Genomic DNA, 16192 nt, shown 5'->3' with positions numbered 1-16192 from the left:
GCTGATTTGGAAAAATCTACAATTAGTTCACTTTCCAGTTGAGCTATGTTATCCTAGATTGTTAATTTCTCCTGCCTTCTCCAAACTCTTCACCCTTTTGTGAATAACCCTTTAAGTGTCCTCGTAATATTCTGTGTACTGTACCAATATATCATATAGTTATCTTCTTTCTAAACTCCCTTACAAATCCTCCCTCCCCATGTAATGAAGATGAAGTGAGGAAGACGTGTTTGTAGTCCATAACGGGGTAGTAGCCTAGGGTGACAATACTGCTCCCTTTGTACATATGGTAAAGTGAGTGAGCCTTGTTACCATAGTCTAGGACAGGAAGTGTGTTATTCGCAGGATTACCAGGCAAAATCAAAGGGAAAAAGGTCTGATAAAAAGCATTCAATGCAGCTACCACATCTGAGAACTGTTAAGCTTCAATATATTAAAGTTTTGTTTTAGGTTTAGAATTGATTTAATACTATCCAGCAAATGCTTTAGCTCTGGAAACGTCAGAATGTCCACTCACTTTACTTTCTCTGTTTGATGTATCACCAAATATGTACAGGATACTAAGGTAGGTTGGGATATAATTGTTGACTCTGAGAAAGGTCTTGTTGGCACATTCGCCATCCAGCCACAGCACGAATCCAGTTTTACCTGTGCCTGAAAGAGCCTTGATCTGCCCTGCTCTAACCTGACCTGCCCTGGTGAGCTGACCTGTCAGGTGTGGGTGGATGTGGACTGTTGGAGACCATGCTGTCCCTTGTGATCTTGTTTGCAATGTGGATCTTACCTATCAGAGCTCTGTGAAAGAAAATATTATATGTCAGTAATTATGAAGCTCAGTTTTACTAACAAGCCCCATTTTTATAGTCTATTAACAAGAAAGTTGGCTTCCTCGCCAATCAGGAAGCCGGGCACGTCATGACCTGTCTCCCGGCTTCCTGATTGGCTAGGAAGCCGGCTTCACTTGTTCCTAGGCAGCATGGCTTCCTGACCAATCAGGAAGCCGGGAGGTTGGTCATTATGTGCCGCCCGGCTTCCTGATTGGTTAGGATGCCAGGCTGCCTAGCAACAAGTGAAGCTGGCTTCCTAGCCAATCAGGAAGCCGGGAGTTGGGTCATAACCCACTGCGTGGCTTCCTGATTGGAAAAGAAGTTGGCTTCATGCTCCCTCGGCACCGGAAGTATGAGAGAATGAGAGCGATAACACCAAATTTAACACACCTGCTCCCCATTCACACCTGAGACCTTGTAACACTAACGAGTCACATGATACCGGGGAGGGAAAATGGCTAATTGGGCCCAATTTGGACATTTTCACTTAGGGGTGTACTCACTTTTGTTGCCATTGGTTTAGCCATTAATGGCTGTGTGTTGAGTTATTTTGAGGGGACAGCAAATGCACACTGATATACAAGCTGTACACTCACTACTTTACATTGTAGCAAAGTGTAATTTCTTCAGTGTTGTCATATGAAATGATATAATAAAATATTTACAAAAATGTGAGGGGTGTACTCACTTCTGTGAGATACTGTATGTATGCTAAAATAAATGTAGATGAGTTCAGCTATATTTGCTTATGACATACACAGGTTCTGCTTCCTGCTTTGGACTGCTGCACAATAGTTGTGCTTTGCTAATCCTTCTCACAATACAAGTTTGTCATTCAGGCCATATCACTGAAAAAAATGTATTTCCTATGTGGCTGATATCTTATGTCAACAATTCTTAAGCAGATTGTATTGTACTACTTAGGACTCATTCACAAAGCACCTGTTCCTGTGCTTACAATGCGCACGTGTTGGTGTGCATGTTGTTTTATTGTGTAACACATGTTGTGCTGTGGTGCAGTGTGTAGTTAAGGTACAGTGCAGTGCTTTCTTTTTCTATTTTTCAGCAACATTACGTTATACTTATGATCTTCAGCTCCTTGCAATATGTTATAGCGCATTGGAACACACTGCGCACAAATGAAACATGTCCCTTTTTTGAGCACACCTGAACCTAAGACATAAGGTAAATAGATTGGTTCTAGCGTTGGGCAGTGCTAAAGGACCTAAGATTCTTCACGCAATAAACTGTAGCTGTATTCACTCAATTATTTGCAGATGAAATGCATAAACGGGATTTGGTTTTTCACAGGATTGGATAACTTAAATGTATCTACACACTATTTTCATGAAGATCCTCAATTTGTTTTTTGTTTTTTTACTTAATTAACTTAATTGTCTTTGGGACTTTTGCTGTTAGTTTGTTTCCTGCACAGGTTTTACACATACTGCGTGTACTATTTTGCTACATACTGTATATGGTTTAACTAGGTATATAATAACTTTTATATAGAATTAACAATTATCTAACAATTTACAAATAACAATTAACTGCGTGATACCTATTATCAATTAGATTTTTACATCACGGGGAATTAATTCTGTTTTAGTGCTGTGCACCTTTAGTAGCAATCAGTATATTATTATTATTATTATTATTATTATTATAATACCTGGTATCTACCCATTAGGGACTCTTCAGAGTTCAGACCCTACTTGGGTTTCAGGTGGTGCTATTATTTATTCAAATAACAATAGCCAGAGGAGGGACATTGCAATGAGTCAGGGTTATTCATAATATCTTCATAAAGTATATTATAAATTGGAGGCTAATAAATGTTTTCTACTAGTATTTATGTATTTTCGAGACAATTTATTTTGGTCTGGGTCAGCAGTTCTCTTTATATAGCTGAAATTGATATAACTGTGCTAGAAAACATTGTAAATCAATATGCAAAGGAACTTACGAATGGAAAGTGTCATTGCTTTGTCGCTCACAGAAGATCCCAACGCAGTCCTTTGGTTCATTGGCTGTATATCCTTTATCATACAGCTGTGTTAGACCAATAGTGAAGGAGAACAGCACAAGGAGGAACATTCCTAAGAACTTGCCAAAGTCTTGTAACATCTGACCCATGGATATCTGCATATTAAAAAAAAAAGATGTGCTAAGATTAATTTTAGCAAATGTAACAAGAGACTATACAGATGTGATTTAAAATAATCTGTCTGCCTGACTGTCACAGCGTTATCCTCCAGGGAATTAAAGTTAATTTGCAACAGCTATAAGCATGTGTGAACCAAAATCCCTTCCAGAGAAAAGTAATTAGAACAAAACAGAAAGAAAATCTTCCGCCAATTAAACTTTCTTTACTAATCAATGCATTTAATTTCTGAAGACATACAGTATTACACCCCTGGTGCTACCAGGGTTTCCGGCTTGAATCTTTAATTAAAATAAGTTAATTACTTCATCTAATTAATTATGGAACCTATAATATTAAAGAAATTAATCTATTACCATTGGAGAGACATGTCTTGATGTAGATTAGGCTCAGGGCTTGGACAGCAGTCCAGAGGATGTGCATGTTATATGAAAAGATGAGGCAAGTATTGTCACCTGCCTGCATTTGCTACCTATGGGCTTCTCTTGCCATTTTATGGTGGGCACAGCAATGCATTCAAAACTAAGGGCATAAATCTGTGGGTAGGTACAGACCCAGGTCATGTTGTCTGTGGGACAATACTGAGCACACTATTGGAAACCCTGAAGTGGAGACTATAGTACCAATATGTAGCTAGGAATGACTCTGATTAGTGCCAGTACATTTACCAATTTACCAGTTTACCAGTATAGATACACAACTTCAACTGTGGCACTACTAGCACAGGTGTGTGTGTGTGCGTGTGTGTTTGGGGGGGGGCAGCAGGGCAGTGGTGGGTGGAACAGATTTTGTGTTCACTGACTTTTTAAACACATATGTATATGTATATGTATGTATAAAAGTACATGCTGTATAAAATGGAGTAGGCCTGAGCTGCCCCATTCATCCAAGTGAGGAAAGGAACACAAGGCACTGCATGGCAAAGGGACTTGCATGCACTTGGTCAAATATTACCAATGCAACTTGCATTCACAGCTTGTTGTGCATGTAACTCACCAAAAACACAGGGTTTTAGGCTTCAATACCTCTCCAAGAAACTTGGAGTAATATCAGCCTGACCTCTTTAGTCCCCAATTACCCAATCACTAAATGGTTGCACAACCTCTTCCTTTCCTTGCCGATCCTATTACATACTACCACATACTGCAGGAGATATACTACCACATAATGCAGGAGACAGTCTGGGGTAAGTCCTGCTTACATCTATGCTTCTTTGCACAATAAAGCACATGCTGCTGTTGTGCATGGGTATGATATCAGATAGGATGTAAGTAAAAAATTAAACCAGAACAATCTGAAAGAGAGCCTTATAACCCTGCATCCGACCCTTAAAACAACCAATTCTAGTTCTGGGTTTTCAGTTTTTACTTGTAAGCTTTTCACCTCCAGTGTGCAGAGTATAATTTACTGGCCATAGATGAAAACATTCTTAGACTGGCTTCTGTTTTTTGCCAGTTGCAGCCAGGGAAATCATAATGAAATGAAGTGGTATAAATCCAGCAATGATTACATGTAGCTCAGATTACAGCTGGAAGACAGAGGATGATGTGCTGCACAGACATTCCTGCTCTGCTAGCTATGAGTACAGCCGAGTCCGTTCTACATCCCTCCTCTTTTCTGGATTACAGATAAAATCATCTGTAGTATAAATTGCAATGCTGAGTGTTCTGCAGTCATCCATGCACATTATTAACATAATATTACATACCAGGAAATCCTTTAATCTTCTGATATATATAAAAATTAAATAAATGATCAAGTATAAATATTGAAAATAAAAATTCTGGAAGTTTTGCTAACAATCTTTTATGATCGTGCAACAAGCTACATCCGTTGTAGTGTTACCATGGCCATGTGGCAAGAGTACCTTAGCTGTGTCACTATCTCTGCAGTCCTTCTGCAAAAACTAAGATACAAATTAATGTAAGATAGTAATTAAAGATAATATTACCTTTTTGTAAACTTCATTCATGTGGCATCCTGCAAATTTGTACAGATTAAAAAGCTGATTCAAATCTTTGAAAAAGTTTGCTACCCTAAGAGCCCGCCCCACAACCCCCACCCCATGTCTTGAGATAAATTACTATGAAGAGATCAAGGCCAAAGATCTTTCTATCTTACGTCCATACTACATGGTTGCTTCTGAAGGGATTTTCAGTCATATGAGCCACATGATCCTTAAAAAAAAAAAGCTACAATAACCCCATGATCATCTGCGATTGATCATGCACAATCTTCACAATTGATTTTTAATAATTAGAGGGTGATTGTAGTAACAAAGAGTCATCTAATGACCACAGCAAAAGTCAAATTGAGCAGGTAAAGCAAACTAACTTTGAGAGTCTTTGACAAATGGCATATGAATGGAAACTTGTCTCAAAATCAACCACATAGTTTGACCTGTCAACTCATACTTATGTGATTTGTCTACAAAGTTTAGCTGAAAACCAGCCAGCAAAAAAACAGGAAAGTAAAGCTATGATGCAGGATTTCCTTAATTCTCCAGTCACAACTCTGCTTTGCTCAGATTTACAGTAAAACAATTAAATGTACATGTTATGTTGTTAAGCGGGTACCATAAGGTGCCTGCTTCAGACTTTTTCAGTGCCTTCCACTGCCTACTGCCCTATACTTAGAGGTACCAGACACATGTGTACACTACTCCGTTCCATCCACAATGTAGTGCCACTCTACACTTCAGTACATAGCCTATTCTACTCTACTCTACCACTACAGTACCACTGTACACTTAGAGGTACTGGACACATGCATACATTACTCCCTTCCATCCACAATGCAGTGCCACTCTTCACTTCAGTACATGCTCTACTCTACTCTATAACTACTGTAGCACTCTACACTTGGAGCAACTGGACACGTGTGTACACTTCCATCCACTATGCAGTGCCACTCTACACTTCAGTGCATACTCTACTCTACTCTATAACTACAGTACCACTCTACACTTGGAGCAACTCGACACATGTGTACACTTCCATCCACAATGCTGTGCCACTCTACACTTCAGTACATACTCTACTCTATAACTACAGTACCACTCTACACTTAGAGCTACTGGACACATGTGTACACTACTCCCTTCCATCCACAATGCAGTGCCACTCTACACTTCAGTACCTACTCTACTCTACTCTACTACTACAGTACAACTCTACACTAAGAGGTACTGGGCACATGCATACACTTTTCCATTCTATCCACAACGCAGTGACATTCTACACTTCAGTACTTACTCTACTACCACAGTACCACTCTACACTTAGAGGTACCAGACACATGCGCACACTACTTCCTTCCACCCACAATGCAGTGCTTGATACCTGAATGTCCTGTCCCAAGCCCAAGCATTGTTAGGTCTTACTATTCCTATGCAAAAGACAGCTTTTAGAAAGCTGGTATTTGCAGAGGATTTTGGGGCTCCAAGGGAGGACCTTAAAGGAGAACTATGGGGTCAGTGTTTTTCCCCATAGTTCTCCTTAGGGTAACGGGAGGACACAAACTAGCGTCCTCCCGTTACCCTAAGCTCAGTATACCACGAGCTACAGCTCGCGGTATACTGAGACGCCGTAGCCGGAGCGTATCCCGACGTAGATGACGGGATCCGCCCAGCTGCGTGAGTGGCAGCTGGCTCTGCCTATCTAGAGGCAGAGACCGGCTGTACCTGCCCCCTCCCCCGTCCGTTCCGCCAGTCAGCGCTGGCAGATGGGAGCGGGGAGAGGGGAATCCAGCCCCTCCCCCTGTCACGGCAGAGAGCCGTGACAGGATCGGAAGGTGAGCGAACCTGGTATGTGTTCGCTCACCTCCCGATCTACTGAGCCGACCTGTGACAGTGTCATTGTCACAGGTTGGCTAGAACTATGAGGTGAGTGGAAATCACTCATCTCATAGTTCTCCTTTAAGGTGTTTTACTAAGCAGTGTAACACTTTAGCTGCTTTATACATAACCTACATATTTACTTTAGGTGGTGCAGTAGAAAATTACAAAATAAAATCAGTAATTACCTATTGGAAAAAAACATTGGGGCACATTTATCAATTCTGTCGCATAGCAAACAGTAGCAGTGAGACAATTTGTGTAACAGATTTAGTACAAGGTTACAGCATTAATCATAAATTCCTTCCTCCACTATCATAACCACTTCCCGTCTGGAGCGATTTCCTAATTTTTACACACAAATAATATCTGAATTTTTGGCTAGAAAACAGCATTTAAGTCACCCCCCCTCCAATGCTGCTTTAAGGACTTACCTTAAGTGATGCCTCTTGATCTGATCATCTTCATTCCAGTAGTTTTCAGCAATCCCTCCAGCGCCGGTGCCGGTCTCTTATCCTGTTCCCATTCCACGGTGTCTGTCCGGCGTGTACGCTGATGACTATGTGCATTCACTAACAGCGAACCTCTCCTCGTCTCCCCGCTGTTGATATCCACTGCGCATGCGCCCGACCACATCCTTCTACACGGCTGCTCGAGAAGCTACAGTTCTACAGCTCTACTCGTTAGCACTTATATGTAAAAAAAATGGGACTTTAATGTCACTTCAAAACCCCCTAACACTTATATTTTTTCAGAAAGCAGAGGCCTTGTAGAATAAAAAAAATTACAATGGTTTATGTTGCATTATGTTTTTGCAAATGTTTATCAAACCAATATTTTTAGTATAAAATACACTAAAATTATTTTTAGTGCACAGAAATAAAATATAATACCAACTTTTTTGGAAAGATATAAAAGATGATGTGCGCGGCGATACCCAACATGTGTAGCGCGTTCGTCGTTTTCATACGACGTGACAAGTCACGTCAGGATGTGACAAGTCCTCTTTATGGAGACATCAAGGGTCTATTAGACTACTAACGTCACCTATGAAATGAAGCCAATGAAGCACAGATTGTGCTTCATCAGCTTCTTCTCCAGCCATAGCAGCCAGAGAAATGAGCGATTGAAACCGGAAGTGATTTAATGCATGCCACTTAAGTTTTCAGTGATCGAGGGGAGATCAGTCGCTGGAAGTGTGCTGATCTCACTCCGATGGAGGTGCACAGACCCTCTGGCCCCGGGCCCACACAGGGGATAGCAGAGCCCAGCATAGTCGGCAGTGGGGGGGGCCACACACTTCCTAGCTACATACAAGCGATTGCTATAGAGCCATCCAAACTGTTGTATGGGACAGCCATTGCCGGCTGCAGCAAGCATGATCTTGGTACAACCGTTTCATGACAGCGCCATTTATATAAGTACAGTGGTCCTGATGCTGTTAAAGTAGCCCTGCGACCCAGTAAAATCTGACCCCGACAATTTCATAATTATGCGCCTGTTTAGAAAGAAAATTAGACGCATCTCTGTTAAAAAATCCATCTCAGAACTTTGCAAACTGTGGAAACAGCTCTGTAAACCTGTAAGCCTGACTTGTGACTAATTATGAGGTTAATTTGCTTGACAAATGTCCCACATTCTGTTTCTTCTGGATCACCTGCCAGGGAGCTGAGAAGTTCATAACTACATTTTCTTCTTACACACAACACATTTTTTGGCACGATGCCAAAGATAAAACAACTTAATATATAATGTAATTCATATTCCCTGTGCTTATAATCAATTTACTCACACACTATTTTTAGAATAGTCTATAATCTAATCATATGGTCCTTCAAACAATACTATATTTAAAGGTTATCAAGGTCGTCATGACCCTCATTAACTATTTAACTCTTTAATACCTAAATTGTGTAAGTGATGAAACATAAGGTGATTCATAGACCTGTATAAACAATAATACCCACACATATGTATAAATAGATGTAAGCGAGTGTACTTTGAGTCCTTGGTGCAGAAAGTTCTAAATACATAGACTGCTGCTGTATACTGGTCAGTGCCTGGTCATGTAAGGGACAGTGTTTGTCACTGAATGGTCTAACTGTGAGAGACAGACATAAATACCCAGTGAATAAGTAAAATAATCTACTATACTGAGACCTATGGACAAAAAGGGACCTTCTCAAAGAGGGGTTAAAGTGGTTTTAAAAGCCTGCAAGTAACCTCTGTATAATGATTATTGATAAGAATGTCTTCTGTTTGCACAGAGACTAGTTTTATTTTATATTTAGAACATAATTAGAACATATTTTTCAGATGATGTATGACTGTTTCTAGTTTACATGTTTCTGCATAGCTGAGTCATTTTGTTAACGTGGACCTATACTCTAATGCCCTGAAGCTCAACCCGCAGTGTTTGGTGCTTATCTAGTGGCCACTAGGCCCCAGCAGTCAGTTGTCAGTCTTTTTTACCCTGCCTAGGTGCTTGCTCAGACCTGACAAGCACATGTCCTTGAAGCCAAAGCTTTTATTTGAGTTTTGGATAGAGCATTGAAGGATTATAACCCCTGTCTGCTTTTTTTTGCGATTTATGTCCCAATGGGGATACATCCCTTCATTTTATTTTCAATAAATGTTCTTAAAATTTATAATAGAAAAAGAGGCATAAACAACCGTGTCACAATAAACACATTGACAATGAATGATACAATACAAGTAATCGTTCTCTGTAAATAACAGAATAAAAGCAGTATGATATTACGTGGAGGCCAAATATTTGAGGAAACAATATTTGAGGAAACAAGGTTCGGTTCAGAGAATTCCACTACCAGGCAAGTGAGCAGAAGAAAAAAGGAGGTGACTAAGAAATGTAGCCAATAAGAAAATAGAAGAAGAGAAGGACTAGAGACACCGGAGGGTTTCCCAAGGTGGAGCAGAATTGAACGCTATATGGAGGTAAAGCTTTCGGAAGAAAGTGAGGGATGGGCATATTGTATCCAGGTAGACCACATTCTTAGACATTTTCTTTGGTTGTACAAAAGGATACCGGAAAGTTTCCAATTTATGAAAACAAAATCAATTTGTTTGCAAACTTCTGGAAATTGTATAAATTGCTTCTTCCAAGCTTTAGCAATGGTTTGCTTTGCTGCTAACAGGATGCAAGTGGTCAACTTGAATAGGGAATTAGTAAGAGAAGGGGGTTCAAGGAATATGAGCCATGGGTCTCTACAGGCCAGGCAAAGAGGTCTCAGCAAGTGATATATTTCGCTATCACAACGATCGGAGTCAGAATAGTCTCTTTATACGGGAATATAAAAAGGGGATTGTAAAAAATTAAATAGTTTGGTCCAAAATCTGCTGAGCATAGGGCATGTCGACCATATGTGTAGCATATCCCCTGCAATATAGCAACCTATGAACCACATAGCGGAGCGTGAAAGATGAAAATGTGCCACTTTGGACAGGATGATATACCACTGCATGAGGACTTTAACCCCTTCCTGACGGTAGACGTACACTGTACGTCCCGCCACAAAGTGCTAAAATGACTGGCCCGGTACACTGTACGTGACCAGTTATTTGAGGCTCTGTAATGCTGTTAACCGCTGATTCTCAGGGCTTGCCATTTGTTAATGAATGCCTCACTGTTGAGACAGTATTTTTTATATTTTTTTTCGAATTAAGTGAGGCGTAAGGTACACATGTTTGAGATAATTATATAGCCCTATCTGTCCTCTAAAAAAACAATATATAATATGTGTGGGTACATTTAGTAAGAAAGTATATTACTGCCGTGGAAAAATGTAAAAGTGTGTCAGTCATTTATGAACAGAAACTGAAAACGAACTCAGTCATGAAGGGGTTAAAGGCCGATTTGATGAGGGTTATATTAATCGAGTAGGTGGCCACTATTGGCCACATCTGTCCTGCCAGTCCTCAGCAGTCTTATTACACTGTACCCATATCTTTAAAATAACAACAAACACACTTTTAGAAATGTTTAGTAATTCATCTACAAACACATACTTCTAGATAATTGCCGGATTTGTATTCTTTGAATACCTTATTTCTCTTTTATTCCCCAGTCTTCTGACAGTGGCCATGTTTACTAAGGGCAGATTACTAGTTCTCCTTTTACTTCCTGGATTTCTGGCACATGTGACTAGACATGTGACTAGGACATATGACCATGCACATCATCTCAGGGGAAGAAATGCCTTTCCATGAGATCTCGTGAGATTACAGATGAGATTTCCCAGCTCTGCTGATGACAAGGCAATCCCACTGTGCATTGCTTTGCCAAACTGAAGTCATTTGCACTTTTAAAGCAGGAAGTGAATGCTCTGCAAGTGTAAGTATTTCAAAATCACAGCATTTTACACCAAACATGTCTTTGTTATTATGAATTATCATACATAGAGGAATGCATTGGTAGAATTAGATTTTTGAGTGTAAAGGTCCGCTTTAAGGTCCTTTTCCCATTTGAAAACGAAGGTATGCTTTGTGCCATCAGGTAAACCATTAAGTTGAGAATAGAGGGTGGAAAGAGAGAGAGGTGTGCGATCCCAAATATGTTCAAAAAGTGATAATTGAGTATTAAAGTCCCTTCCAAAGCTACCAACAAGAGCCAGGGCCTAATCTCCAAATACCAGAAGAGTTTGGAATTAGGAGCTTGGAACTTCTCCTTAATTACTGTCCAGCTATAAAAGGATCTACCGTTAACATAGGGAAGAAAGTGGTGTAACTACCACCAATGAAAGCTTCAAGGAATTCCAACCCAGGTGGAAAAAGTGGGTTACTGAGTAGTAGCGAGAGGGGTAAATAGGGGGATATAAATTTGCTAAAATATTTAGTTTGAGTGCCAAACCAACAAAGTATTGTGCATTATGACATCCCTTAATGTCTTGCCTAATAGCCACAACAGGAAGTGAGAGGAAATCCCTCCAAAAAAAGAGAAATCCATGGTGGTCAGCAGGGTCACCAGAACAAGTGTCCCCAGCTGAAAGATTTCCCATCTATTCCTGTTCTCATGACAATCCAAAATTTGGGATTTTCTTATACTTTCACTTTCAGTGATAACAGCTACAAAGATAAATAGAGAGGGTGATCCAAATCTAACAAAAAAAGTTTGGCTTTATTTGTACTTTAATGTAAAAAAGAAATGGGCCCTATAACGTAAGAAAAGCTTGAAAATTCCTCCCCTCACTCTGTGCTGGGTCCCACATATATGAGTGAAGGTTCTCTATATAGAACCAAATCAATAGCGCTGCATGTTACTACACTAACTGCACTGCTAGAATTGCTGTACTATACTCCAGAACCATTGCCAAAAAAGGAACCAGGTTATTTGGAGCTTGATACATTGTAATACATTTTAAGAGATCAGATTTCAGTGGAACATCTTCCAATGACAAGCTTAGTAAGGACTGAACAAAAAACATACCTCACCTGATGCATCTTTTGGGGGCACTGCCAAGCTGATTACTGCACATTGACATAGAGCATAGGTGAATGCTTACATGGCATACCTGCATGCAATTATTCTATTCTACCTATGAAGCAAACCATTGCAGATGGCTCACAATCACTGGGACCATTCCCTGCTACATGGAATTTAAACTGATTACTGGGGACGGGAGCACACCCTCCTTAAAGCGGAAAAACAACCTCTTATCTCTTACAGTCAAGAAAGACACCATCTTAGTCTCTAAGCGAATGGCAGTTGCCATGGTGCTGTACATGTGATAAGCTATGACATCAGCCATTTCAGTGCTTGATAGTGAATTTGAGAGCTGAAATAAGCACACTGGCAACCTGGACAGTTGGCATGCAGTAAAAGTAACTGTTTTGGAAGACAGATAAAGGTGGGCAAAGTTCCTCTTACCAGTTGCCGTCCGCCGGTTGAAAAAAAACGGACGGATGGCACTGCTGCATTAGCGGGTTGCCGTCCCCAGACTGCAGAGAGACGTTACTGGCTATTTAACATAAACCCGATCGGTGGCTCTATAGCCAGCCGATCGTGTATATGTGCTCGTCTGTGCCCCCTTGTTATCGCTTTTTGAGGTTTCGCGTGCGCACGCAATTTTAAGGCTTGACATGTTTGGTGTCTTTTTACCCGACGTGACCCCATCTTTTATATTTTACCAAAAAAATGGGTAAACATTTTATCATTTAATATAGGGGAAACAGTTTTTAAAAAAATTTATTTTGGTAATTTTTCCTTAATTTAGCAAAAAATAAAAACCCCAGTGGTGAATAAATACCACCAAAAGAAAGCCCTATCTGTCCCAAAAAAAGAGTATAAAATTGATTTCAGTACAGCATTGCATGATGGAATAAATGTCAGTCAAAGTACCGCAGCGCTGAACACTGAAAAATGGCCTGGATGGGAAGGGGGTTTAACACCGCGGACTTCAAGTGGTTAAGATGCTCTGGCATGAAAAGACGAGCCATGCTTTGTACCTCAGAGGTACCTGAATGTGTTCTGCCATATTTTCTACCTATCTGAAGGCTGAATGTTGAGTCAATTCAATACTGGCATAAATGTCATGAGCTGACAACAACATCTATTCTGCTACCAGCTTACAAGACCTATACAATGTAAGGATGATCAGTTGTTATTTCTGGTCATGTGTAGGGCTGCCACCTGTCCAGGATTCACCTGGACAGTCCGGGTTTTGAATGCTGTGTCCGGGTTTCATGGCAGCAGAAACCCGGACACAAGATGTCAGGCAGACAGGGGCAACCAAAATCAAGATAGGGGCTACTGGCCCCCCACTGAAAATAGTCTCAACTGTGATATTTACATATGAATGGGTGGCGGTTTTACATATGCATAAGCCACGACTCATTCTCCCCCCAAAATGTCCGTGCGTCACTAGAGCGCGTTCGGGTTTCGCTTGAAGAAAAGGTGGCAACCCTAGTCATGTGCAATTTGAATAGTCACAGATATATTTTAGATATGAATTCCAGTCAAATAGCATTTGCCCTCGATTTCCATAATTAGGTCAATAATGTAATCACTTGAAACTAAAAACAACTTCTATTGTGGGTGGCTGAAAGCTGTGGTGTAGAGAGTTATACCTAAAATAAAAATGTAATATATTGCTGCTTACCAGTCCTAGGGGTGGCTGCATTAGTTTTCACTCCTCCAAAGATATCTATGGAGGGAGCCATGGTTGTCACCCAGGCTGGACTATGGGGTATGGGGAGATTAGCAGTTCACAGAAGAAAGATATCATTATTTAATGCTTCCAGGCCAGCTCTCAGGAAGTGACAAGATACTGTACTTGTTTCAACCAAAACAAATTAAAAACGGATGCAGCCATGAGCCATCTCACCTAAAGGCTGGTAAGCTGAAATATATTAAATTTTTGTTCTTGGGTTTAGTTTAATCATCCTTTATAGCTGATAGAAAGCAGCAAAGATGGCAATTATTGACAATGGCATTGCCAAATTGAAATATTGTATATTATATTGTATAAAATATTATGTCATATATTAATCATTTTTCTAACCCTTCCATAAACTGTAGATTTTTAATCCTAAGGGCTTATGCACAAGGCCGCCTAGGGCTGTACAACATAAATTCAGGCGTATCTCCCTGCCCTGGAAGGTACAAGGTGCTGCGTGCAGCCGCACATAGAAATCAATGACTATATGCGACTGTAAGCAGGTATATGACGGCATATGTAAAATGTATCATTTGAGCGTGCTGGTGATCATGCACTAACAGCATTGAGTCAGTTCTGTCATTTAAGACTGTATCTTAAAGTGCCTGCAAACCCTAATAATTGATTTATCTTATTTTGGTGTATTGATCTCCGGGAGAAAGAAATTACCTTTGTAGTTGGATTCCCCCTGCACTGTAAGGTTTAAATGATTATTTTGTCTAGGTGGAACATAAAAAGCAACTACAGTCCCGCTGCATTATAAGTGAGGATGCTAAGGGTCCTCCCACAACCCAGGGGAGCAAAGTATTAGGTAAGTATAGTTGCTTTTTCTGTTCCCCCTGGACAAATGAAAATGTAACTCTTGCAGTTACTGGAGTTCAGCTTTAAGCCTCTGGAAATCTAATTAGCGCTCCCAGATCTTATCATGGACTACAGAACTATTCTCCTCTATGTTGTGGAGATGAGGAGAGGGGCCAGGATGTAGTAGTTTCCAACAAGAGACAACTGGGCATGGCCGAAACGATTCTTGTGATTTTCAGTCGAGAAAAAGGCAGGTGAGATACATGAGAAATAAGAAGCCGAATGTATTTCGGGCAGATCAACAGACTATTTTCTGTATTTTCAAGTTAAAACACAAAGACATTTGCATGTATTGCAGAGATGTACTGTGTAGTTTTTTGTTTTTTTTTGCTCTGACGTACATTTTAAAAATGAATAACTCGAGTGAGAAACAACTAGCAAAAGCAGTCCAAATTTTTCTTTCAGCATGTAATGCCTCACTACTGCCATCTTGTGTTTGTATTTTTTATATAGAGAGACATTATCCTTCAAGTTACCATGGCTGTACTAGTCTTACCTGCAGTGGGCCCAGGATTGAGCTAGTTGTGTACATGAAGAACAAACGTAGATAGCTGAGCACATTGCCAAAAGCAAAAAGGCCCTCAGCCACCAGAGTTGGATGGAAAGCGTCCCAGTCCTTCCTTTCTGCAATATAATGAAACTAAAAAGAAGAAAGACGTGCTTAGTGAAGGCCAATTATACAATATAGTTGTACAATACCCTGTCACCCTGTTTTTGTTCCCTCATGCGGAGTGCCAGGTGCCCCTGCCTTCATTTACAAGACAGTCCTGACATGTTCATATATGGAAAATGAAGTGAATGTGCTGCTTTTGTTTACTGCTTCTAAAAGCTGACGACATTTACATAGGGACATTGCATAGTTACTTCTTTTATTACACACACTGGATATGTCTCTGTTTTTTGTTTTTTTTTGTCTGCGTACAGCACTGCCTCCCCTCCTGCTCATAAGAGGACTCGTGAATATGAATTGGCAGTATGGCTGATTGAGTTTGAGAATTTTGTGGCAGCTCATACCACTAACACTCATTCTATTGGCCACAGACCGGCTGATGTGTTATTAATAGCAGGAGGTAATCTGACGTTGTTCATTGCAATGCTGATTCCCTTTGATTTTCTGCTAGGTTCAGCTGACAGGTGAAACAGTACCCACTGGGTGAATACTTTGTTCTCTTCTTCTATACAGATGCTGGCTTGCAAAGTGATTTTTAACATGTTGGAAAATCTAAGTGCGTGCGAAGAATACCTTTTGATGAAGCTACAGCATCCTATTTAACCCCCATTAGCAGACATCCCAACCTGCAAAAAAATAATTTCAGGGAGGTGCCCTCTCCAT

General features: G+C 40.4%; 1 protein-coding gene across 2 annotated transcripts in view; it reads right to left on the bottom strand.

Annotated features, from left to right (window-relative positions):
• The window catches only part of TRPC1 (transient receptor potential cation channel subfamily C member 1), a 67308-nt gene that overhangs the window by 13225 nt on the left and 37891 nt on the right, over positions 1-16192 (bottom strand). For both annotated transcript variants that reach the window (XM_018555630.1, XM_018555631.1), the window contains 2 exons: positions 15356-15499; positions 2794-2969 (listed from right to left, as the gene is read on the bottom strand). In XM_018555630.1, the coding sequence (XP_018411132.1) occupies positions 2794-2969; positions 15356-15499 (320 nt within the window). The remainder of the gene's footprint in view (positions 1-2793; positions 2970-15355; positions 15500-16192) is intronic.

Source organism: Nanorana parkeri, unplaced genomic scaffold, assembly GCF_000935625.1.
Source record: "Nanorana parkeri isolate BGI_ZX_2015 unplaced genomic scaffold, ASM93562v1 scaffold205, whole genome shotgun sequence".
NCBI classification, from domain to species: domain Eukaryota; kingdom Metazoa; phylum Chordata; class Amphibia; order Anura; family Dicroglossidae; genus Nanorana; species Nanorana parkeri.
This window is presented reverse-complemented; position numbering and strand designations above follow the sequence as displayed.